Here is a 26,086-nt window from a genome sequence, read left to right on the forward strand (position 1 = left end):
ATATTGTAAATCAACTATATTTCAATTAAAAAAACAACAAAAAATAGGCAGAAGACCTGAATGGACATTTTTCCAAAGAAGACATACAGATGGCTAGCAGGCACATGAAAAGATGCTCAACATCACTAATTATTAGAGAAGTGACAATCAAAACCACAATGTGATCTTACCTCACACCTGTCAGAATGGCCATCACCAAAAGAACACAAATAACAAATGTTGTCAAGCATATGGAGAAAAGGGAACCCTCGTACACTGTTAGTGGGAGTGTAAATTGGTGCAGCCACTGTGGAAAACAGTATGGGGGTTTCTCAAAATCTGAAAATAGAGCTACTATATGATCCAGTAATCCCACTCCTGGGTGTGTACCCGGAAAAGACGAAAACTCTAATTTGAAAAGATACATGCACCCCAATGTTCATAGCAGCCTTATTTACAATAGCCAAGATATGGAAGCAACCTAAGTATCCAATAACAGATGAAAGGATAAAGAAGATGTGGTATATATATACAATGGAATATTACTCAGCCATGAAAAGGAATGAAATTCTGCCATTTGCAACAACATAGGTGGGCCTAGAGAGTATTATGCTTAGTGAAATAAATCAGACAGAGAAAGATAAATACTGTTATTGCTTATATGTAGAATCTGAAAATAAACAAATGTATATAACAAAACAAAAACAGACTCAGATATAGAAAACAAAATAGTGAGGGAAGTGGGGACGGGCAAGATAGGGGTAGGAGATTAAGAGATACAAAATACTATGTATAAAATAAATGAGAGACAAGGATATATTGTACAGCACAAGAAAATATAGCCATTATTGTGTAATAAATTTAAATGGAGTATAATCTATAAAAATATTGAATCACTTTGTTGTGCACCTGAAATAATATAATATTGTAAATCAACTATACTTTAGTTAACAAAAAAGAAGTCAACTATAGGAAGAGTTGAAGCAGGGCTTCTGCCAGCCCATAGAGTGCCTTTGTTCCAAAAGAAAAATTAACTCTTCTCTGAACACACATAGCCCTGCTGACTTGTGCTAAGTGCTCACTGTCACTTTGAGGTCAAGAGATAAAGCACTTTCTCTAGGGAGTTACAGTCCCACACCATGGCGTACAGCTTGGACAGTAGATTGTGGGCTAGGTTTCAGCTCACTCTACACCTCAGCTGGGTACCCTTGTGTAGAGAACAACACGCACAGGCTTAGATGGGAGTGGGGAGTGAGGACCCAGCTTCAACTCTTCCCATGGCTAACTTCAAGCAGATGGAACTGCATGTGCAGGAAAGAACTTCATGTGTTCTAGAAACTATGAGACCAGTGGCAGGCAGAGGCCAGATCACACAGGTTCTTATAAGGTAGAATAAGGAGTTTGTATGTTATTTAATCCATGAGTAGTGAAGGTTTTTAAGTAGAAGGAGTGAAAGAATCTGAGTTATATTTTAAGAAAATCGATCTGGTTGCTGTGCAGAGGATCTACTGGAGGGGCAAGACCCCTCCAGTATTAGCACCCCAAATTCCACCTGCCACCTTAATTCCCCTTTGCCATGCAACCTAACATATTCATAGAGTTCCAGGGATAGGAGGTTATTGAGTAGTCAGATCAGAGATGGTGATGGTTTGGATTAGGACAGTAGCAGTTGAAGAGGTGAGAAATGGACAGATTTAAGAGATATTTTGGATGTAAGTTGTGTAAAGGAATTAATGAAGGATAGCAGGATTTTGACTAGAGCCACTGGGTGGGAAGAAGTGCTGTTTCCTAGGATGGAGAAGACAGGAGGAAGAACAAATTGGGAGAAGGAGCAAACCAAGAATTCCATTTTGTTACAATAGCCAAGATACGGAAACAACCTAAATGTCCATTGATGGATGAACGGATAAAGAAGATGTGGTATTGGGACTTCCCTGGTGGAGCAGTGGATAAGACTCCATGCTCCCAATGCAGAGGGCCTGGGTTCAATCCCTGATCAGAGAACTAGATCCCACATGCATACTACAACTAAGAGTTCTCATGCCACAACTAAGGAGCCTGCCTGCCGCAACTAAGACCTGGTGCAGCCAAATTAAAAAAAAAAAAAAAGAAGAAGAGTGGTATATACATGTAATGGAATATTACTCAACCATAAAAAATGAAATCTTGCCATTTGCAACAACATTAATGGACCCTGAGGGCACTTTGCTAAGTGAAATAAGTAAGACTGAGAAAGACAAATACCATACGATCTCACTGATATGTGGAATCCAAATTTAAAATAAAACAAGCTCATAGATACAGAGAAGAGATTGGTGGTTGCCAGAGGCAGGGGAATGGTAGGTGGGTGAAATGAGTGAAACAGGTTAAAAGGTGCAAACTTCCAGTTATAAAATAAATAAGTCACGGGGATGTAATGTACAGTACGGCGACTATAGTTAATAATACTGTATTGCATATGTGACAGTTGCTAAGAGGTAATCTTAAAAGTTCTCATCACAAGAAAAAAAAATCTGTAACTATGTATGGTGATTAATGTTAACTAGACTTATTGTGGTGATCATTTCACAATATACACAAATCATTATGTTGTACACCTGAAACTAATATAATGTTATGTGTCAATTATACCTCAATTTTTAAAAAAGAATTCCATTTTAGCCATTTCAGGTTAAAGATATATGTGTAAGATAGTCAAGTGGAGATGTCAAGTAGAGTTTGTTATGACACTGTAGCTCAGAGGAGAAATTTGGGTCAGATATATCAATTTGGAAATTATCATCATTTGGGCTATTTTTCAGGCCATGAAAAAGGATCAAGTCACTTAGGGAAAGAAAATGCAGAGAGGTAAGTCTCAGAACAGAACCCAGAGAAACTCCAGTTTGAGGGAATCAGGTAGACAGTGACCAAAGTGGGGAAAAAAAAAAACCCAGGAGACTTGTGCCAAAAGGCGACTATTTCAAGAATTGTGTGGACAGCTGTGGCTGAAGGATCAAGAAAGATAAGAATTAGAAAAGTGATCCATGACTTTGACCATATGGTGGTCATTGAGGATCATAATAAGAACAAGAGGACCAGACTGGAAAAATAAGAGTGTGGGATGCTTGAAGTTGAGATTTTTGGAAGTAATGTCGATTTTCATTAAGAAAGGCCTGGGACCCTGGGCGTGGCACTGGGAGTAGATGACAAATCACTGGAAATGAGGAAGCCAAGAACAGAGAGGCTTGGGTGTTGAATGGTGAAGTTGTCAAGGATTTGAGATGGAGAGGAAGCGTAGTGAGGTTGCCAGGCAGTCTTGAGTGTGCTTGTGATCACAAATTTGTGGCCAAACCAGTCAGGCAATTTTTAATATTTTCAGCTGCTTCAGTATAGACAAAGAACCATGTGGTTCAAGTAGGCTTGGGGTTTTGCCTAGTGGATATGATAGGCAGCTAAGAGGAGAAAGGAAGTGGACTGACTTTAACAAGGGAGTGTGTATTGGTTTCCTATTGCTGCTGTAATAAATTATCACAAACTTAGTGGCTTAAAACAATACAGGTTTATTATCCTACACTTTTGAAGGTCAGAAGTCCAAAATGTGTTTTACAGGGCTAAAATCAAGGTGTCAGCAGATCTGCATTCCTTCAGGAGACTCTGGGGGAGAACCTTTTCTAGCTTCTAGAGGCTCCCTGCATTCGTTTGCTTATAGCCCCGTCCTCCATCTTAAAAGCAAGCAACGTTGGGCTGAGTCTTTCTCATGCTGCCATCTCTCCAGTTTTCTCTTCTAATGCCCTCTTCCACTTTTAGGGAACCTTGTGATTGCTCTGGGCTTGTCGGCATAAACCAGGATAATCTCCTTATCCTAAGGTCAGCTGATTAGCAATGCTAATTCCATTTTAACCTTATTTTCCCTTTGCCATATAACCTAAAGTATTCACAGGATTTCAGGGATTAGGTTGTGGACATCCTTGGCGGAGGGGTGGATCATCATTCTCCCTACTACAGAGTGATTATAACAATGTTAATGGACGGACTCTACACCGGGTAAAGGAAGCAAATGGAGAAAACGATGGGCAGATGAAGAGTAAAAAAGTGGTAGAATCAATGAATTGGAGAAGTAATCTGAAGGGATTGAAGAACTGTAGCACTAGAGTAGAAATTTTCAAAATGGAGCAGTTTCTGGTGATGAAAAAGGCTCGTGTAGGATCATATCACAGAGGTGAGTATCTGATGTAAAGTTGTAGAAAAGACCAGCTAAAGCAGTCATGGCTACCCTATGACCCAGCAATCCCACTACTGGGCATATACCCAGAGAAAACCATAATTCAAAGAGACACATGTATCCCAATGTAATATTCATTACAGCACTGTTTACAATAGCTAGGACATGGAAGCAACCTAAGTGTCCATCAACAGAGGAATGGATAAAGAAGATGTGGCACATATATACAGTGGAATATTACTCAGCCATAAAAAGGAATGAAACTGTGTCCTTTGCAGAGACATGGATGGACCTAGAGACTGTCATACAGTGTAAAGTAAGTCAGAAAGAGAAAAGCAAGTGTCATATATTCATGCATATGTGTGGAATCTAGAAAAATGGTACAGATGATCTTATTTGCAAAGCAGAAATAGAGACACATATGCAGAGAACAAACGTATGGACACCATACGGGGGTGGGGTGAACTGGGAGATTGGGATTGAGATACATACACTATTATGTATAAAATAGGTAACTAATGAGAACCTACTGTATAGCACAGGGAACTCTACTCAGTGCTCTGTGGTGACCTAAACGGGAAGGAAATCCAATAAAGAGGGGTTATATGTATACGTATGGCTGATTCACTTCGCCGTTCAGTAGAAACTAACACAACATTGTAAAGTAACTATACTCCAATAATAAAAACAAAAAGCAGTCATGGGATCTTGATGAGCTAGAGGGCGGATTCACGATGGTGCTTGCTGGCACTGGTGTCCACACGGTGGAGGGAGCTCCCGGGAATGGCTGTCACCAGTGTCTGTGTTCCCAGGGTGAACTGCAGTTGTTTCCTGCCTCTCCAGGACACTCTCAAAGATCAGCAGAGTTGTAGAATTACAAATTAAAGAACGCACCTCAGAGACCAAGGAGCAGCTGACGCATTTCGGAGTTGTTTTGCAGAAACCAGACCCCACCCAGACGGAGGGTGCTGAGCAGTGAGCACACAGTCCCCAGATGGGCTGGGGCCTGAAGACTGGTATGTTAACCCCTGTAGCCTCACCTTGTTACCTCACCACCCACCAATCAGAGAACTGTGCACGAGCTGATCACATTCCCAGTGACCCTCTCCCTCACCTTGCATTTAAAACCCCTTCCCTGAAAGCCATCAGGGAGTTCAGGTCTTTTGAGCATTAGCCAACCCTTACTCTTCTTTTCTTGGTACCTTGCAATAAATGCTGTACTTGCCTTCACCACACACTCATAAAAAAGAAGTAATGGAAGTGAAAGTCTAGGGTGTGGGATGGGTGATCCAAGTGGATGTTAAAGTCACCAAGAATGATGAATGGGCTTCAGATTGGGGAGGACAGCTGAGCCTTGAGGAAAAAATATAAACCCCACAAGCTAGGGGAGCCTGTGAGTGAAAAGGGGCCTTTGTCGGTGCCAGCTCAGCCGGGACCAGGATCCGGCAGGGCTGCAGCTCCTGCTCAACAGGAGGGATGGAGCCCTGATACTCCACGCCACGCCCAGGGGCTGGGCTCCGGGTCACAGGCCTGTGCAGTGACCCCCTTGGGATGTGCAAGCAAGGTCAAGTCCTGAGACCCCGGCACTCCTGCCGGTCCCCTGCCCCTCCCGTGGCTTCCACGAACAGCAGGAGGTGCTGGGCCTGAGGACCCTGTGCTCTTCACCCCAGGGCTTTGGCTCCTGTAGGCAGATGGCACCCCTGTGTGGGTGCTTCTCTTTGGTGAGCACCCAAAGCCTGGTCTGGCTGTGACACGGCGGTCTAGGAGGCCAGGGACAGGATGAGTCACTCCCTGTGTGTGTGTGGGGGGGGGCGAGGCCTCACCAGGGGTGGGGCGGCGCAGTCCCTCCTTGTATCCGCCATCACAGCACCACAAGCATCACAGGCGGCCGTGGGAGCGGAAACCTCCCGGGAGGCCCTGCAGAGGAGCCAAAGAGACAGGAAGAGGATGGGAAGGCCCTCTGTAGACAGGCCCTGGGCAGGTAGAAGAGAAGCGCCACTGATGGTGAGAAGAGGGATTCCAAAGCCCTCGTGATTCAGTCAACAAACACCTACCTGTGCAGACACCATGGGGGTCACAAACTTGAAGAAGATCTGGACCGTCCCCCTGAAGGGCCTGTGCTTTTCTAGGGGAGCCAAACAATGTCCACACATCTCAGTGCAACCAGGAGAGCCTGTGGGGGGAGCAGGGGCAGCAGATGCAGAAGAGAAGGCTTCCCGGAGGCGGTGAGCTGGGGGCCGGGCTGTAAAGGAGAGCTCTGGACTGGTCTTCAGGGAGTGTGCCCTGCCATGCCCGGCAGGAAGTGAAAACCTCTTCCAGCTGTTGTGGCCTTGGGTCCCTCCCCTGTCCCCCCTGACCCTGATGATGGATCTGCAAAGGGAAAAGACGTGGTCACTTCTGTTGACTAACAAGGGATAGGGTGGGGAAAGAGAGCACCTTTCCTTAAGGAAATTTGAAATCCTGGATTGTGCCAACTTCCTGACTTGGAGAAGATCAGAAGTTATGGGTGGATGGCTGGAGACGGACGGCAGGCAGCAACTGAACACCAGTGATAGGGAGTGGGACGTCCTGGGTGGGTTTGCACCCCTGGGCGGGCTCAGGCAGATGACTGAGGCCCTGGAGACTGACCCATGGACTTCTGGGCTACGTACTTGCCATGAAGAGAGTCCCAATATGAGAGCTGGGAGGAGACTCTCCCTCCGTTTTGCTTTAGGTATTTCCCGGAGGCACACTCGCTCAGCATTTTCTTGTCTTCTTTGTTTGCTGGTGCCAATTAGTTCTCACTCCCAGGGACTTGGACCCAACTCCAACCTCCTAGGGAGACAGCTTGCTGCCTCTGCAAAAGCACCATCTCCTCCAGGGTCCTCTTCACTCCTGTCATTTCATAGCTATAGTTTTTCATTGGCAACACCTTGCTCCATGACAATAGCTTTCTCCATGGCAAGCCCAGTGCCCAGTCCCACCTCCCTTCACAAAGAAGAGGCTCTAGGTGCACACTTTGTTACCAGAGACTTCATGATTGACAGCAGACATCATGTTGTGTTTCGGCCCTGCTGAGAAGTAGAGGAGACAACTGGAGAGGATGTGATTGAGTATAAATATCAATAGAATCTTGGCAAATGTATCGAAACACCAACACTGTGTGCAGCTGGGAGGGCCCAGCTTCCAGAGGTCTCAGCCAACCCCTCCAAGAAGGGCCCAGGAATGATGGTGGGGGAGACAGTAAGATGGGGACTGTGGACAGTTCTGCCATCTTTGAGTTTCATGTGTCAAACAAGAACAGATGCAAACGACAGTTCCAATGGCGAGTGGCATTGGTACATTGAAAGTTACCCAATAAATTTGGTAGATGTGTAAATGCATGATTTAATGAATAAAACTGATAGGTTTGGGTAGGAGGTGAAAAGGATGCGAGGGCACTGAGCTAGGCAAGAGAGGAAGGGATTGGTGGCACAAACAGGAATATGTGCTTATATAGGAGGTAGAAGACTTTCTTAGTAATAATTTTAGTAGTAATAATTATTCGTAGTAATAATTATGGCCTCAATTTGCTTTCCAGGCCCATCTGCCACGCTGCCCATGCTGGAGCCATTTCATTCCCTGGACAGGTACACATACACACACATCTCTTCTACTATGCAGGCTGTTTTCTCTCCATGCAGAGACCTCCTTACCCTTTCCCTGCCATCCTTCATTGCTAGATAAACTCCCAGTGATCCTTCAAGGTCCAGGTGAAATGCCTCCCCTTGAGTACCTTCTCAGGCACCAGCCCACTTCCTTCCTTCCCCTGTCCCAGTTAATCGTTCTCTCTCCCATACTCCCATAGCACTTTGTGTTCATCCCTGTTTTAGCACTTGACACCTGTGTCATCATTGTCCAACTGTCTGCCTCTAGACCATGAACTAGAGCAAGTCATGAGACTTAGACATCTGTGAGCGAGGCCTCTCTAACACAACCCTGGGTATATAGGTGGGTACTCAGTACTTGCCTGGTGAATGATTGAATGGCTAGGATCTGTAGTGTATGTCCTATAACTTCATGGGTCAACAGACGGTATTAATATTGCTAGGCTGTTGCTGCTTATTTAAGGAGTCAATGCTGAATTGTTGTTTTTACATTGTTTTTCTGGGACTCTCTTCATATATGAGTTTTATGAAGGGCAGACCGCATTGGACTGGATTTTTCCTAACGAGTCCATAGAACTATTGCCGGCCTTCTTGTCTCTGATCATAAGAGGTAGAGAAACTTTCTGATGAACTGGAAGTGGTGAAGCAGTGTGCTCATTCATGAATGAAATATTTATCTTTGCCAGCTAGACTTATCGATAGTAAAATATCACAAAGAGAAATTGTAGAAACCACTATACAAAGGCCCACATGCCCCTCATGCTTTTCTACCAGTGGACAGTTATTACCAAGTATTTTGACAATGGTTTGTCTGAATTCCTTGAATGTTTTTGATTTAGCTGCTGTGTCTACTTCATATTGAGTGTCACAGAGACTTGACTCTGATGGTGTTAAGCTATGTAGCAACTTTTTGTTAAATTGGGGTGAGCAATAAGGGGCTTGAAGGTAGCTTGAACTCCAAATGAAAGATCACCTTTCATCGTATGGACAGAAGCACTGTTTTAGCATCATATCCTATACCGGTACTACTGTTCTTTATGTGTGAATTAGGACTCAGCTCTGAAATGATTAGTCACAGTAATCTTGGTCATTTCATAGCTGTTTTTCATTGGCAGCTTCCTAATGAGCTCGTCCTTGGGGTGCCAAGTGGCAGAGCTATGGGACTTCTTGAACAGATATGAGAGGTATAGTCAGATAGTCAATTAGCATTTTTATTTACTTTGGGAGAGATTTGAGTTCCAAGACCTGCCTGAGATTTTCCTGGTAGTACTTGCACTGTCTAACAAAACATGTCAAAATTTTCATACTTGTCATCCTAGGAATTTGGCAGTAACAGTATTGAGCTGACTAGGACTGAGGTGGGTGACTGCTGAGTTTAAAATGACTGACGAATTAGTAGCTATGAACAGTCTGCATGGAACTACTCTGGGTCAAATATTTTTGAAGAAGTTGAAAAAACACTTAGTATAACCTGACGTGGAATCTGCTAAGATGTGTTACAACCGACGGTGTTAAAAAATACGTGTGGGGCTTCCCTGGTGGCGCAGTGGTTGAGAGACCGCCTGCCGATGCAGGGGACACGGGTTCGTGCCCCGGTCCGGGAGGATCCCACATGCCGCGGAGCGGCTGGGCCCGTGAGCCATGGCCGCTGAGCCTGCGCGTCCGGAGCCTGTGCTCCGCAACGGGAGAGGCCACATCAGTGAGAGGCCCGTGTACCGCAAAAAAAAACCCCAAAAAACCTAACATTATCAAAAAGGCAAAGATATAGTATGAGGAAAAATAGATGTTTTACAGAGAAAACGCAAAACCAGCATATGATTGTACAATATCACATTATACCATCATCAGGAAAACCAAGCACCAAGGGTTTAAATTAGCTCTGGCACCTCACAGCCTCTCTGAATTTGTTTTTTGCATGAGGCAGCAACCTACTTGGGATTTAAAGGCACAGTTATGTCTAGGTCTGCATTTCTGTTTAAGCAAAGTAGCCCCAAGGTGACAGAGGCAGACACAGTGAAAGGTATACTAAGACACTTCTGGGTTTCCTGAGAAAATGAGCTAGGTACTGTCCAGGCATCCAAAGGAAGCTCTCCATTAGTGTTTAGTGTGTTTGGGGCTGGAACAGAGGGGAAGGACTTGGGGGGGGAGTGGTTCACTGGGGAAGTGGGGGCTGTCCAGCCTAGTGACTGTTGAGGTGTGTGTGCCTCTAGGAATGAGGGCAGGGAAAGGCTGCTTCAATCACTTCAGGCTTCCCGTTAGCAGAAAGTCAGTTGTTCTGTGGCTTTGAGGGTGCAGTCCTGTCTTAGGTTAAAATCTTCTGAAACAGAGACTGCTGAGGGAAACGGACAAGAAACTGGGCTACTCGGAGGTTTCCACCTTAAGGTTGGAGCCAGGGCATAAGAAAGCTCTCTAGTGGCCCCAGACTTCCTTGTGGAAGGCTTCCCATCTGCCCCATTGAAAGCACAGCTTTTGGAATCTGCAGAATTTTGAATTTCAACAGGATCTTAAGTGCTTTAAAAATAGGATATGTATGAAGTGCAGTACACTTCTGAGCAACTAGAGAGGGTCACAGTGGCACTGGGGCAAAAGGTCAAACACTGATGGGCTAACGATCCAGAGAAGTATGATAATCCCCAAGGAATGTTATGCCCCATAGGAAGGTGCTCACTGCTGCCAGACTTGTGACACGTTGACATGGGGCACGTGGAAAGAGAGCTCTGTATAAGTTGCAGGTGTTGGGAGCCCTCAGGGATACAAAGAAGGTGTTTCAAAGGGCAGTGGGCTGATTGGGGGAGTGGCTGTGCAACATTTTTCTTGGAGACCCAGAATTTTCACTTCTACCACCTCTTCTTAGGGGGCTTTGCAAAGTTTGGAGCAGTAACCAAAGAACTGAAGCATTTAACTAGGCTCATAAAGCCTAAAAGCCAGTCGTTGCACCAAATCATCTGGACATTTCCATTAGAATGAATTTATTTGATCAAAGGAAATGACCACCTCTTAGTTGCTACAACAAAATGTTTTAGCTTTCTCCCTTCTAAAGCACATTGTTCAAAGTTAAAGTTTTCTCAGTTTGACAGCAGTGCAAACATGTTACATAGTTGTTTTTTTTTTACATCTTTATTGGAGTATAATTGCTTTACAATGGTGTGTTAGTTTCTGCTTTATAGCAAAGTGAATCAGTTATACATATACATATGTTCCCATATCTCTTCCCTCTTGCGTCTCCCTCCCTCCCACCCTCCCTCCCTATCCCACCCCTCCTGGCGGTCACAAAGCACAGAGCTGATCTCCCTGTGCTATGTGGCTGCTTCCCACTAGCTATCTATTTTACGTTTGGTAGTGTATATATGTCCATGCCACTCTCTCACTTTGTCCCAACTTACCCTTCCCCCTCCCCGTGTCCTCAAGTCCATTCTCTACGTCTGTATCTTTATTCCTGCCCTGCCCCTAAGTTCTTCAGAACCTTTTTTTTTTTTTTTAGATCCCATATATATGTCTTAGCATATGGTATTTGTCTTTCTCTTTCTGACTTACTTCACTCTGTATGACAGACTCTAGGTCCATCCACCTCATTACAAATAGCTCAATTTCGTTTCTTTTTATGGCTGAGTAATATTCCATTGTATATATGTGCCACATCTTCTTTATCCATTCATCCGATGATGGACACTTAGGTTGTTTCCATCTCTGGGCTATTGTAAATACAGCTGCAATGAACATTTTGGTACATGACTCTTTTTGTATTATGGTTTTCTCAGGGTATATGCCCAGGAGTGGGATTGCTGGGTCATATGGTACTTCTATTTGTAGTTGTTTAGGAACCTCCATACTGTTCTCCATAGTGGCTGTACCAATTCACATTCCCACCAGCAGTGCAAGAGTGTTCCCTTTTCTCCACACCCTCTCCAGCATTTATTGTTTCTAGATTTTTTGATGATGGCCATTCTGACTGGTGTGAGATGATATCTCATTGTAGTTTTGATTTGCATTTCCCTAATGATTAATGATGTTGAGCATTCTTTCACGTGTTTGTTGGCAATCTGTATATCTTCTTTGGAGAAGTGTCTATTTAGGTCTTCTGCCCATTTTTGGATTGGGTTGTTTTTTTGTTGTTGTTATTGAGCTGCATGAGCTGCTTATAAATTTTGGAGATTAATCCTTTGTCAGTGGCTTCATTTGCAAATATTTTCTCCCATTCTGAGGGTTGTCTTTTGGTCTTGTTTATGGTTTCCTTCGCTGTGCAAAAGCTTTGAAGTTTCATTAGGTCCCATTTGTTTATTTTTGTTTTTATTTCCATTTCCCTAGGAGGTGGGTCAAAAAGGATCTTGCTGTGATTTATGTCATAGAGTGTTCTGCCTATGTTTTCCTCTAAGAGTTTGATAGTTTCTGGCCTTACATTTAGGTCTTTAATCCATTTTGAGCTTATTTTTGTGTATGGTGTTAGGGAGTGATCTAATCTCATACTTTTACATGTACCTGTCCAGTTTTCCCAGCACCACTTATTGAAGAGGCTGTCCTTTCTCCACTGTACATTCCTGGCTCCTTTATCAAAGATAAGGTGACCATATGTGCTTGGGTTTATCTCTGGGCTTTCTATCCTGTTCCATTGATCTATCTTTCTGTTTTACATTTTACATAGTTTTTATAGAGGAAAAGCTGGGTTTTCAGATGCTGGCAGTGACTGTACTGAAGGTTAGGCATTCATGGCATCTGTTTCATTCAAATAATTATTAGCTTTAATTCCCCTTTTAAGGCTCTTATGTGTAATAAAAATGGTTACAGTAAATAATTCACTACGTGACATTAATACAGCTCTTGGCAATTATCATTTAAAATGCTGATACTCCACCCAGGAGCTATTTATTGCATGGTTTTTGCTACACGGCTCCATGCTTTGGCTTTCTTCTTGGCCAGGGAGAACCAGACTGGCTCAGCTGGCTCAGCCGGCTCAGCCGGCTGTTGTAGCGTGGCTGGGAGAGTTGAAGACCTTCTGGTTTCTTTTTCCGTAGAAGGTACTTGAAATATCTTCTCATCTTCAAATCCTACTGGAACCATAGCAAATAACACACAAGCAGTTAAAAAGCCCCAGAGATACTGAAGTATGTTTATGGGATGCAGTAAAAATTTTCCTCCTTTCAGGTTTCCTCTGGCTTCTAAAAGTCAGTGCATGGGCAATGCCATAGGGTGGTATGTGAAAAGGGTAACATCAATATGGCTAGAGCCACAGGGGCCTGACATGGGAAGGCCTGAGAGAAAATGCCTACAGCTATAAATGCCAATCTCTGGGTGGTTATTATTGGATCGTCTTACACCTTTGAATTGAGATCAGAGAGGAAACATGTTGTATGGTATCTGTTCAGTTTTTTAAATTTCATATTAGGTGATATTGTTTTTGTTTTGCCAATCCACTATGCTGTATGAAATGATTGTTGATGACTCAGTAGATACACCCAGTAAAAGTCTATATGCTAAATAACATTATATCAACTACTCCTACCTAGCAGCCTACTTCACTATTCCCCAGTTCTACTCCTTCCCTCATCCTGCTTTACGGTTGATTGACTTAGTGGCTTAGACTCAACCAGTGGTTCTCAACCCTGGCCACACATTAGAACCCCCTAGGGCTCTTTTTAAAAATACAAATGCACATGCTATTTCCTGAACTAATTGAATTAGAATCTCTAGCAATGGATCCAGGGCCATCTGTAATTTTTAAAAAGTACATCAGGTGATCCTAATGCACAGTGAGAGTTGGATTACTGTGCCCATGAGACTATTCACAGCTATAAGCAGGTCAAGTGCTGCTGTATCACGGCCAGATGGTGGGTTCCTAACTCCTAGTTTAATTTCTTCATGAGGCGGACTGAGGCAGAGAACAAAGATGACTCAATATAAATCTGTCCTCCCCTCCCCCTGCTCCTTCTGAAAAAAAAATCCCCCGGCACATGACTCTACTGATGAGACCCCATTCTATTCTATCACAGCACAGTGTTTGTTTCAGCTTTCAACATTTCCCCGCCTCTCATACCTCTGCTCAGAATACAGAGGGGCTGAAACAAGCCTTTTAAATAGTTAAAGAACAATTCAATACCATTGGGCATTTATAGTGGATTACTTTCCACAGTTTCCCTGGGAATGTAGAAGGTGGGAAAATACCGTTTTGCTATGGACTAGAAAGTGGCTTGGTTCCTTCCTCTTGAATACCAGCCACAGGAAAGTTCTAGTGAGTGATCACAATTTTGTTCCGATACAGCTTCCTCGATGGGGTAAAAGACTGGAAGACCCTCTGAAAATTATACATTGGACTGACTTATAGTAGTCATAATAACTGGATTTTCCTAAAACAAGCTAATATCTGTATCTAATGGAAGAACCATGAGAGAATCGTAAGCTGATTTGGGGGAAGAGACATGTATTGTCTGAAATTGCAAAAGTTTCACAACCTCTGCCAGGGCTATTTTGGGAGTGGGGGGCTGGGGTGTGTTTTTTACCTGCTTTGGTAGACTTCGGTGGCTTCGGTGCCATCTTCTCCTGTCTGTTGACATCAGAAGTGAAAACCCTCCTCTGTTGGTTTTCATCTGCAAGGCCAGTTCTCTTTAATACAAAAATGAAAACAGAAAGCTTGTAAGTCCTGACATGAAAACAGCAAATTACTTATTCAGATCACAAGGTGCAAGTCCTGACCTGGGTATTATAAGTTCAACATTAATCAAAAGGAAAGAGAGAGATAAGGAAAGAAACAGCACAGAAAGCACCTTGGTTCAGAACTTAGGTTCACAAAATCTAAGCTGGCTCAACTTTATCACCTTTCTGAGCTGGGAGAAAAGGCTGTCTAATCATACAAACAGTGTAAACAGGTTAACAAGAGAATTATGTAACTTGACAACAACGTTTTCTCTAGGACTTTACCAGCACTTAACAGAAAGCTAACAGAAGTGCAGTGGTCACAAACAAATCTTATCAGTTAACTGACTTGAGTTCCATAGATTTCTATGGAACAAAACCTATTTACATCTGATGTGCGCTCCTTGCATTACAAAGTGATATAACAATAGGTCTTTTCAAAATTGTACAGTTTAAGCTTTTCAAATTAACCTCTCCACAACTGGTCTAAATTAATTAGTTCATATACCCTAGTGTATTTCCCTCTGACAAAGCTTTAACCAAGGTGGACTTTGCCCTCTGTATGACCCTGCTCCCTTAAAAATACTAATAATGAAATGAAAAGATCTTTAAAGCAAAGAGTTAAACAGATTTTCACATGATCCCACAACAAATTCAGTAAGCACCTAAAAAAGTATAGGAACTTAGACATCTCGATATGTAAATTTCATTGAGTTTTCTTGAGTCAGTTTTATGTAGTTTTGACAAGAGGGGTTCTCATTCTAAAACTTCCAAAGACATTGAAAATGGGACATTGGAAGCAAGACATCATCCCAGCATGCCTGATCCACGTGTGGTACCATTAGCCTAGTTCATCACATAACTCCTCTTTTAACCTACAGGGAGATGCCAGACCAAACCAAATCAATATATGGAAACCCAAACACCAAACACTACCTTTATTTACATGAAGTTAAATCATTATGTACTGATATGGAAAGGTGCCCAGAAATAAAATAAGTGAAAAATAATATGTATAGTTTAATTCCATTTATATTTTCTTAAATACATATACATATTTATAGGCCTAAAATATCTGTAAGAATAGTTACTCAACTCTCACCCCAGTGGTGACCTTTGGGGATTTTTAATAACTACTTATTTCTCAACCAATTTCATGGAATCCTGCTCTAGAATATTTAGGACAGGATTTGATTTACAGAATCTTATCGTATTCATTACTTTTCACAAATGCTTTAAGAACATAAAGTGGAGCACATTTCTATGAGTACAAAGCAAGTCTTTTCCCCCAAAGAGTTCCCTTCCCTTGCCTAATACATCCAAAGAGCTGGGGAGCTGCACGTCTGGGAAAGTTCCCAACGTAAGCTTAATCAGTTGGCTCCAGCACCCTTTTGGAGTGTTTTGTGGGCTGTTCCAGGTCCTACCCCATATCTAGGCTCCTTAGTCTCAGCCTTGGCTCCAGCTCTATTCTTGGTTTCTGGCTCTTTCACAGGAATGTTGGCCTGGAGACTCCCCTGCCTCTGGTTTATCATGGTTATCCAAGCTGGCTCTGAGGTGGCATGATCTGACTGTCGACCAGGAGCTTTTCCTGAGAAAGGAATGAAAGAAGTTAGAACTAAAGTGAGGCAGGGGCTTCCCTGGTGGCGCAGTGGTTGAGAATCCACCTGCCAATGCAGGGGACACGGGTTTGAGCCCTGGTCTGGGAAGATCCCACATGCCGCGGAGCAACTAAGCCCATGCGCCACAACTACTGAGCCTGTGCTCCAGAGCTCGCGAGCCACAACTACTGAAGCCCACGTGTCACAACTACTGAAGTCTGTGCTCTAGAGCCCGCGAACCACAACTACTGAAGCCCATGCGCCTAGAGCCCGTGCTCCGCAACAAGAGAAGCCACCGCAGTGATAAGCCCGCGCACCGCAACGAGGACCCCCCAACGCAGCCAAAAATAAATAAATTAAATAAATAAATTTATTTTTAAAATAAATAAATAAAGTGAGGCAGGCAGGGTCTTGAGACTGGCTGGGACCTACCCACAATAATGTCCCAAATGGGGATCCTTGTTAACTGCCAAATGAAAATAAAAAGATAACATATAGAGAAGGGCCCCCTTCTTTTGTGCCCTCCCCACAACTTGGCAAGGCAGGAGTTCCTTGAGTAGATAAGAAGCTGTACTTCAAAGTTTGCAAACCATCCTCTTACTGGTCCCTTTGCCTCCCTTGTCCATCCCTCTTCCTATCCCCATTTCAGGGCAGGACAATGGTTGCCAGGTGGGCTGGGAAAATTCCTAGGAGGACAGACGCTTAGGTCACTGATGTCATTTCTCTAACTCCAAGGAAAATCTTATTGCATTTGTTACTTCGTGGTCTCTAATGCAAATGTGTGGTTAAATGGATACGGTTATAGGCACGTACAAGACTGTGTGATGATGAGTCTGAAGGTACAAGGGCTTTGAGAGCCATAAATGCTCAAAAAATCACCTAGCTCTGGATTCTTAGACATTTCAGGTGAGTTAAGAAGCTGTGGAAGCACAAACATTTACACTAAATTAAGATTTCAAGCTGAGGGTCTGAACATAGTGCTCTGTTAATGAGCCGGCTTTCAAAATCTACATGGTGCTGAGGAGGCCATCCACGTAACGGTATTTTGAGAAAAGCATAAACTCCCATCTACATGTAAGGTGCACGGGGAAAGGGGGCTGGGGAGATGGTTATGTGTCCATTACAGAATGTGGACAAATGTCCAGAGGGGACCCCTTTGGGAAACAGAAGGAAGCTTGGTAAAATCTCTTTTCTCACCCTTATACTTCTGTGAAGAAGAGGTTTTTCTCAGTTGGACTCCAAAAATGTTTTCAACAACAGCCCGATTGGTGTATAAATTTGAATGTCTGTTACCTTGATCACCACTCTCAAGAACTTCCTCCTTAGAGCAGGTGCCCCAAGAAGTGGATGTTTGCCAGACGGGAGCATCGGTGAACTTCACAGTTTTGGTAGCAGGAATCGGGACGTTCTTAATGAGGTCTTCAGAGCCTTGGCTGTGTTTCTTGGTTTTGTTTGCAGAAGCTGGGTCTCTCGGTAGGGACCAGCAGCTAGGATCGCTCTCCAACATGCTTCCCTCAGCAGCAGCTCTCATGGGACTTGAAAAAACCTGTTGCTGGTGTTCAGGGGCTGCAGGAGCCTGAAAAGGGTGTCTGGGAGGCAGGTGCTCCTCCGAGCCTCTCCACTCCACAGTTGCACTCACTGGGCCTGTTGAGAAAGTCTGTGGCTGAAATTCAGCCTCATCTTCGGCTTGGCCAGGGTGTCTGCAAGGCAGCTGCTCTTTAGAACTACTGCACTTTACAGGAGTGCTCTCTGAATGTGAGAAGACTTCCTGCAGGCCTTCAGGCCTCCCCAAGCACGGTGAAGGGCTTTTCGCAGGCAGCTGCTTCAAAAAAATGCCTCCCTCAGTATCGGTCCCCTCGTAGCCTGAGAAAACTTGGTGCTCGACTTTAGGCCTCGACAAGGATTTGGAAGGTTGATTTGAAGACAGAGGATCCACATGGATTCCCTCCTCAGTAGAAGGGATCTCTGAAAAGATATGCTGTACCATAAACTTCATGAACAACTGGAAAAGACGATTGGGAAGCACCGATTCCTTAGATATGCCTTCTTCAACTGCCATGCTCTCTAGACGTGAGGACATTTCCTCAACTTTAAACTTGTTAACCCACTGGGCAGGATATTTGGGAGGCAGTGACCTCCCAGGAATGCCCACCTCAACAGCAGCACCCTCATAACTCGACATTTGCTGGAGTTTAGGTCTCACAGTGGCCTGGGAATGTTTGGAAGGCAGCAGCTTGGTAGAAGCATCCCCTTCAATGTCGACACTCTCTGGACCTGCAGAGATTGGTTGTTTCACTACTGGTCTCCTCCGGGCCTGAGAAGTCACTCTGGGAGGCCGCGGCTCCATGGAAATGCCCCACTCCGCAGCAGTGCTCTCTGGACCTGCAGAGGCTTGTTGCTCGGATGTAGGGCCCACCCAGGACTGGAAAGGGTGCCTGGGAGGCACCTGCTGCACAGAAGCACCCCACACCCCAGGTACGTTCTTTGAAGCCCAGGAGACTTCTTTTTGGTCTTTGGGCCTTCCCGAAGTCTGGGAAGCGCATCTGGGAGCCAGCTGCTCGTCAGAACCGGTCATTTGCACAACAAAACCGGATTCTGCAAAGACTTCTTGGCCATCTTTGGACTTCCTCAAAGGCTGGAGAGAGTGCCTGGGAGCCCGCTGCTGCCCAAAGCCACTCCCCTCTTTGGAAGCACTCTCGTAACACGAAAAGACGGCTTCCACTTCTGGCTTCCCCAAGGCACGGGAAGAATATCTAGGAGCCCACCGCCTAGGAGCCTGCTGCTGCTCAGGACCGCTCACTTCCGCAGCTGAACTTTCTGATTCTGGGAAGACTTCTTGTTCATTTTTGTGCTTCTTGGAGGGCTTTTTCCAGATATCCAGATATCCAAGAGCCAGTTGCTGCTCAGAACCACTGTCAGACTCTGAAGTACCCTCTGAGGCAATGGCTTCAGCTTTCAGCTCCCACGAGGACGGGGAAAAGCTTCTGGGAGGCAGCCTCTCTGCAGAAATACCTCCCTCTACCAAAGCTCTCAGCAAGCTATCTGAAGTGCTTGCTGAAGCGGTAAAGGCCTGGAGAACGTTTCCAGGAGACTTTTCTTTGTAGGTATCTTGAGCTGACTTCGTTTTAAATTGGACATTTTTCAAATCAAAGCTGGACGCTTCTTCCCCTTCTGACTGGCTATCAGAAGGATCCATAAACACCTGACCCTCCAGTGCCACTGAGAAAATATCTCGGGTTGTAGAAGGGCTTCCCACCACGGGTAAAAGAGCGGCTCCGGCTTCTGTCTTCTCGGCTCCAGAAGCCCCATCTTCACGGGATGGTGACAGACCACTAACCATGGACTCTTCCATGTCTTCAGGTACGGGCTGTGATGCTGGTGCTTTTCTGCGTTCAAAATCTATACCGGCATTTCTCCTTTTCATGTCATCTTTATCTGAAAGCAGCTCCTGAGGAGTAGCGCTTTCTGTTCGTGCCGTCGGGGGCTGCCCCATGACTTGCTTCTCCAAGAGCAGGTTCCAGGAACGGAAATCCCTGGCAGTCTTACTGGCAGGTGGGAACCAAGCTCCATTACCTAGGCCAAGTGCTCGACTGGATGCTTTAAAGCTTCTTCCTTTGGATTCATGCTCACTTGTTTCTGAAGTACTTGAGCCTCTCCTTCCACACTGTCTTCTGTATGCCGCTGGAAATGGGTAGCCCTGGCTCTCAGCGGCATCTCTGTTTGCAGCCTGATCTCTTGTCTTCTGTTCATAAATCCCAGTTTTGTTTCTCTGTTTCCAGCCTGAGGCACCTGTACCAAATAGAAGTAAGGAAAAGGAAAGATGTGTACTTTTGATTCTGTAAGATAAGAATACTCCTCCCTGGCCCAATGGGTACCTATTTGCTATTGAATTCCCTAGCATGGAGAAGTAGCTATTCAGAACACAGAGAACAACTTGGTCACTATTAGCCTTCTGTGGTGGGAAATTTTTAAATCAAAGTGAAATCCGGTTTTATGAACTGATTCCAAGGTTGGCACATCACCATTATATCAATACTCTGTTCCACCATTAGATGTGAGACACAGCAAAAGGCAATTTTTGAACTTGTAACAACGATTACCTTTTAGGAAACTGACTGGGGCAGGGTGAAGGGAAATTCTACTTCCTACTTAGTATTTCTATTTTCTACTTAATTTTTATATAATGTGCAGGTATTGCTTTATTTTTTAGAAAGGTGTCAACAGGGGTTATCTGGAAGGTAGGATTATGGCCCCCCATTTCTTCTTTCAACTCTCTTTATTAAATTTATCTGATGTAATATACATGCAAAGCCATTCTTGGAAAGCCTTAACAACTGCATCGGTCCACAGGCTTCAGGTTGAGCACAAGGCAGCAGTTCTACAGACTGCTCCTCTCCTCTCTAGTACCTTTACTAAGGAACTTATTTTAATCCCCAGGTGGGAGGGCCCTCGGGGGCCTCACCTCCCTCATCATCCACTGGTCCCTAGCTCCATCTAGTGGTTTCACATCCAGCATACAGTGTTGAGCATGGGGTGCTGTACCCCAAACCACTCCCATGATATGGAAAACCAAAGTATCTGCCCTCATGGACACTGAATAAGTATTATCCTCTGTGTGTACAAGTGACAGCTATTAAAAATAAATATGAAGGCTTCCCTGGTGGCGCAGTTGTTGAGAGTCCGCCTGCGGATGCAGGGGATGCGGGTTCGTGCCCCGGTCCGGGAAGATAGAACATGCCACGGAGCGGCTGGGCCCGTGAGCCATGGCCGCTGAACCTGGGCGTCCGGAGCCTGTGCTCTGCAACGGGAGAGGCCACAAGAGTGAGAGGCCAGCATACTGCAAAAATAAATAAATAAAATAAATAAATAAATAAATAAATAAATAAATAAATAAATATGAAAAGAGGATAAAAAGAAAGTAAATTACTCATTTAATTTCTTGTTTTGTTTTGTTATGCAGAAGAGTTTTGTGGTTTTGTTACTTTTCATGGGAAAACGTATTTAGGGATATCCTGCCTATGAACCCACATGTGAAATCCTTTGTGGAAAAAATATGAAAGAGCTGTTTGACTTAATTTGTGGAACAGGAATTTTGGTTAATCAAGTATTGCTTGAAATTAGATTGCCATCAGCTGGAGCTAACATACACACACACACACACACACACACACACACACAGATTTTCATTCCAGTGGTATTTGTTGTTTGGGGATTTGATGGGTGTTGGCTGCCAAGGACATCTGTCTGCAGCTTCCCAAGCCCTCTTTACCCATGGATATGGGAACCGGTCTCACTGTTAACACAAGACCTTTTCTCTCTACTGGAAGAGAAAAGCAACTTTAGAAAACCAGGGTCTTTTTCACCAGTTCTGTTATTACTGTCTGGTTCTGTTGCTGAGGGGGAATGCTGAAGGGGAAATCACTGGCTGCCCTCAGATATCTGGGCTCACTGAGGAACTCAGCATGTACATTAGACATAGAATTAAACACACTTACAAACAAACATAAAACACCTCTCTGGTTGGAAATTCATTTAGGTACAATAGGAATCCAGGTATGGCCCTTTACCTAAATCTCACACAAGTGGCAACTGTATTAATTGGGCAGTTTAGATGGATAAACTTGGACCACATTAGTATGCATCTTAAACTGAAAGCTCTCTGAGGACCACAACAGCAGGCCTGGGTTCCTGTCACATAGCACCATGCCATTAAGCTTGAGGACATGTTTCTGGGTGAGGGTGAAGATGTGCCAACCTGTACTGTCTTTTTTCGGCTTCTTTTGGTCAGCTTCTTTCCATTCGGTTGTGCTTTTCTCTCCTTCAGAAGCCAGTGGAAGGCGTGGCTTCGCCTGCTTTGGTTTTGCCTAAAAGAGGGAAAGAAAGAGCTTGAATCAAACTTAAGTGCTCTGAACCCACCCCTGAATGGTTGCTGAAGAAAAAAGCATCAGGAAAAAAGTCCTTACTATCCAAATGGCTCTGTTGGAAGCATAATAATACAATTCACAATGGAAATTATTTCCAATGGCGTCCATAACCTGGTGATCATTTTACCTATTAGAAGTGGTTCACCTAGATTTGAGGTTTCTGATCTCTGAGTGATATGCTGCAGGGAACTCTAGAAAACACCCCAGAAACCACTGACCCACACTGCAAGGCCATAAATCTTAAAATGGGGTTGCTGGGCCTGACAACAATCATACTCTTGGCAACACTGGAATTCTTAAACTTGCTTCACCAGACCTGGGAGCCACATTCAAGTCCTGTTTGGCTTCTTTTCAGGGGATTTAGTGAAAGCATGAATTATATCTTTCTAACTCAAAAGAAGAAAAAGGATTGGGGTTTGGTTAGGAAGGAAGAGAGAAAAAGATGAAGGGCTCAGCCCTCACACTGAAGGGGGTGAAATTGGTTTAGTATAATCAAGGTTTTCAGATAATGACAGTGTAGCTTTGGAAATGTCAGAGTTGCACTGCACTGAACAGTGTCTGTAATTAGCTTTGTGTAAGCCTTTGTGATATACATCTAAAGGCAAACATACAACTCTTTATGCTCCTACTCGAAGTGCCTATGTAAACAGACACAGCTCAAAATTATTTACTTTTGAGTGAATGAGGTCAGATAGACCTGGATTCAGATCTTTGCTCCATCATTTACTCTCTGTGTGAACTTGGGCAAATTATTTTCTAAATCTCTGTCCGCATCTATAAATTAAGGATAAGGGGAAACCTCCTGTGGGACTTGCAGACCTAAGAGATTCCAAAGCAGGGAGCCAGTGGCAGCAGCCTCTGTGTCATAAATGTTCCTGGACTCTTTTGTATTCATCCATGTGTCAGGGAGAGAGTCACGAGGAAGAAGTAGATGTCCTGGCCTTGTTAGAGAGCGCTACCCAGGCCTTTCCTCAATTAGGCAGAAGGAAGAAAGTCAGAAAGAAGAGTCACACTAAGTTTCCCTTAGCCAACATTCCCTGTCTTCCAGGTTTGTGGTGAGGTTTCCAGGTGATCATGCACGTACAGGATTTAGTGCAGAGTAATTGATCAGCCTCTGCTTGACACCAAACCAAGGAGATTCTCTCAGGGCCACCAGAACGCCCTCCTAGGCTGGCCACCCTACCAACTGTTCTTTCAACTTATACTTTGTTTTCCTTTTAAAGCTAAACTGTAATGTTTAAGCTAGGGGCAACATGATGTGGTGAAAAGGGTACTGGGCTGGAAGTCAAAAGACTGGGTTCTGGTCTTAGCTCTGCCACTACCAGAGTGTTTGACCCTGGGCATCTATTTGTACTTTACTGTCCTTACCTGTAAAATGCTTTTAACTATGAAATCTTTTCATCTTTTCCAGCTCTGATTTACAGCCCTTTACTTATAGTCCAGAGTTACTGAGACTAAAGATTCACCAAAGTGAATCTTCCAGCTAACTGACACATCCTTTAAAATACCAACATCTTTTAATTCTTAGCTTTTAGTAAACATCTTTTTCAAAGGCATTCCTTCCCTATCTTCCTAAATAGGGATCAGGGAATATAGTCCAACTTTTCTTGATGATTTGGATGAATAATGAACATGACCTATTACACTGGATACAGTGTGGTCCTGCTACTGTTGCTGCCACCTGCCCCCCTTGTAGTCACCCTAGTGAATTAATAAACGAGGGAGGATGGCAGAAATAGCTGAGAAACTCTCATGCCTAGGGATGGTAAGGGTTTAACTGCACCACCAAAGATTAGACTTTCTGCCTGCAAGCCCAAGATTTAACCTATAACAACCTGACTCAATTCTTCAATTTACTAATAGAGAGTTTATGACATTAAAGCAGGACAAATGTTTAGATTGATGTTAGGAAATATTGACTATAAATAATTTAACTCTATTCATTATCCTATAAAATACATAGTTAGCTTACTCAAATTAATAGAAAGAGAAAATTACATGTCTTAAAATGTTAATTTTCTTAATTGTAATCCCCAAGGTAACCACTAAGAAAGTAATTTAAAAATACATAGAGAAGGGAATGAAAACAGTACACTGAAAAAAATTAATTAAATCCAAAATAAGGTAGTAATGGAAGAACTGAGGTACAAAAAAGATGTAAGATATATAGGGGAAAAAAGAGCAAAACAGAAGAAGTTCTTCCTTATCAGTAATTGCTATGAATGTAAATGAATTAAACTCTCCAATTAAAAGGCAGAAATTGGCAAGATGAATTTTAAAAACATGATCCATTTACATGCTATCTACAAGAGACTCGCTTTAGATCCAAAGACACAAATAAGTTGAAAGTGAACGGATGATTAAAGGGCTTCCAAGCAAATGGTAGCCAAGAGAGAGGTCAGGTGGCTACACTAACATCAAACAAAACAGACTTCAGGTCAAAATTGTTATAGGAGACAAAGATGGACATTATACGTTGATAAAAGGGTCAATCCATCAGGAAGATAGAACAATCATAAATGTATACACACCAAACAACTGACCCACTCCTAAATACATGAAGCAGAAATTGACAGAGTTGAAGGGAGAAATGGACAGTTATACAATAATAGAGACTTCAGTATCCCACTTTCAATAATGAATAAATAGTTAGACAGAAGAGCAATAAGGAAATAGAGGACTTGAAACAATACTATAAACCAAGTAAGCCTAACAGATATATACAGAACATTCCATTCAACGAGAGCATAATACATATTCTTCTGAAATACACAGGGAACATTCTCCTGTATAGACCATATGCTAGGCCACAAAATAAATCTTAATAAATGTTAAAAGATTGAAATCATGCAAAGTCTCTTCTCTGACCACAACAGAACAAAACTAGAAATCAATAACAGAAGGAAGACTGGAAAATTCACAAATAGGTAGAAATTAAACAACACACCCTTAAGCAACAAATGGGTCAAAGAAGAAATCAAAAGGAAAGTTAGAAAATACTTTGACATGAATTAATACTAAAACACAACATAACAAAACTTATGTGATACAGCAAAAGCAGTCCTTAGAAATTTATAGCTGTATATGCTTGTTAAAAAAGAAGAAAGTTCTCAAATCAATAACCTAACTCTCCACCTTAAGGAACTAGAAAGATAAAACTAAACCCAAAGCTAGCAAAAGGAAGGAAATAACAAAGATTAAAGCAGAGGTAATGAAATAGGGAACAGAAAAACAATACGGAAAATCAATGAAACCAAAAGTTGGTTCCTTGAAAAGTAAAACAAAACTGACAAATCTTTGGCTAGATTGATTAAGAAAAAAAGAGACAAGATACAAATTACTAAAATAAGAATGAAAGGGAACAATTACTACTGACCTTATAGAAATAAAAAAGATTATAAGACAGTACTATGAATAACTGTATAGATAGCCTAGATGAAATGGATAAATTCCTAGACACATCCAAATTACCAGAATTGAATCAAAAAGAAATAGAAAATCTGAATATGCCTATAACAAGTAAAGAGATTGAATCAGTAATCAAAACCTCCCAACAAAGAGAAACCCAGGACCAGATGGCTTTACTGGTGAATTCTACCAAACTTTTAAAGGATAATGCCAATCCTTCACAAATATTTCAAAAAAAATATGAGGGAACACTTCCTGATTCTATGAGGCAAACATTACCATGATTCCAAAGCCAGATAAAGGCATCACAAGAAAAGAATGCTATAAACCTACATCCCTCATGAATACATGTGCAAAATACCAGCAAACCAAATCCAACAGCATATTAAGGGCAATTATACTTTATGAGCAACTGGGATTTATCCCAGAATTGCAAGGAGGTTCAACATATGAAAATAATTATGTAATATATTATGAAAATCAAATGTAATATACCATATTAATAGAAAGAAAGAAAAAATAATATCATCACAATTGATGTAAAAAAAGCATTTTACAAAATCCAATACCCTTTATGCTAAAAGCACCTAACAAACTAGGGATAAAAAGCATATATGAAAAACCCATAGCTAACACCATACTTAATGGTGAAAGGCTTAATGGTGAAAGCTTTTCCCCTAAGATGAGGAACAAGACAAAGATGTCTGCTTTTGCCACTTTTATTCA

At 43.0% G+C, this 26,086-nt stretch overlaps 1 protein-coding gene across 1 annotated transcript in view; it reads right to left on the minus strand.

Annotated features, from left to right (window-relative positions):
• Positions 1-12,666: 12,666 nt before the first annotated feature.
• The window catches only part of KIAA1210 (KIAA1210 ortholog), a 33,399-nt gene continuing 19,979 nt past the window's right edge, over positions 12,667-26,086 (minus strand). Inside the window, exons 7-12 of the mRNA XM_029240222.1 lie at positions 22,080-22,143; positions 21,724-21,888; positions 17,181-19,817; positions 15,855-16,018; positions 14,298-14,400; positions 12,667-12,851 (exon numbers count right to left, since the gene is read on the minus strand). Coding sequence (XP_029096055.1) covers positions 12,667-12,851; positions 14,298-14,400; positions 15,855-16,018; positions 17,181-19,817; positions 21,724-21,888; positions 22,080-22,143 — 3,318 coding nt within the window. The remainder of the gene's footprint in view (positions 12,852-14,297; positions 14,401-15,854; positions 16,019-17,180; positions 19,818-21,723; positions 21,889-22,079; positions 22,144-26,086) is intronic.

This window comes from Monodon monoceros, unplaced genomic scaffold (assembly GCF_005190385.1).
Source record: "Monodon monoceros isolate NGI ecotype Baffin Bay Population unplaced genomic scaffold, NGI_Narwhal_1 Super_Scaffold_22, whole genome shotgun sequence".
Taxonomy (NCBI): Eukaryota; Metazoa; Chordata; class Mammalia; order Artiodactyla; family Monodontidae; genus Monodon; species Monodon monoceros.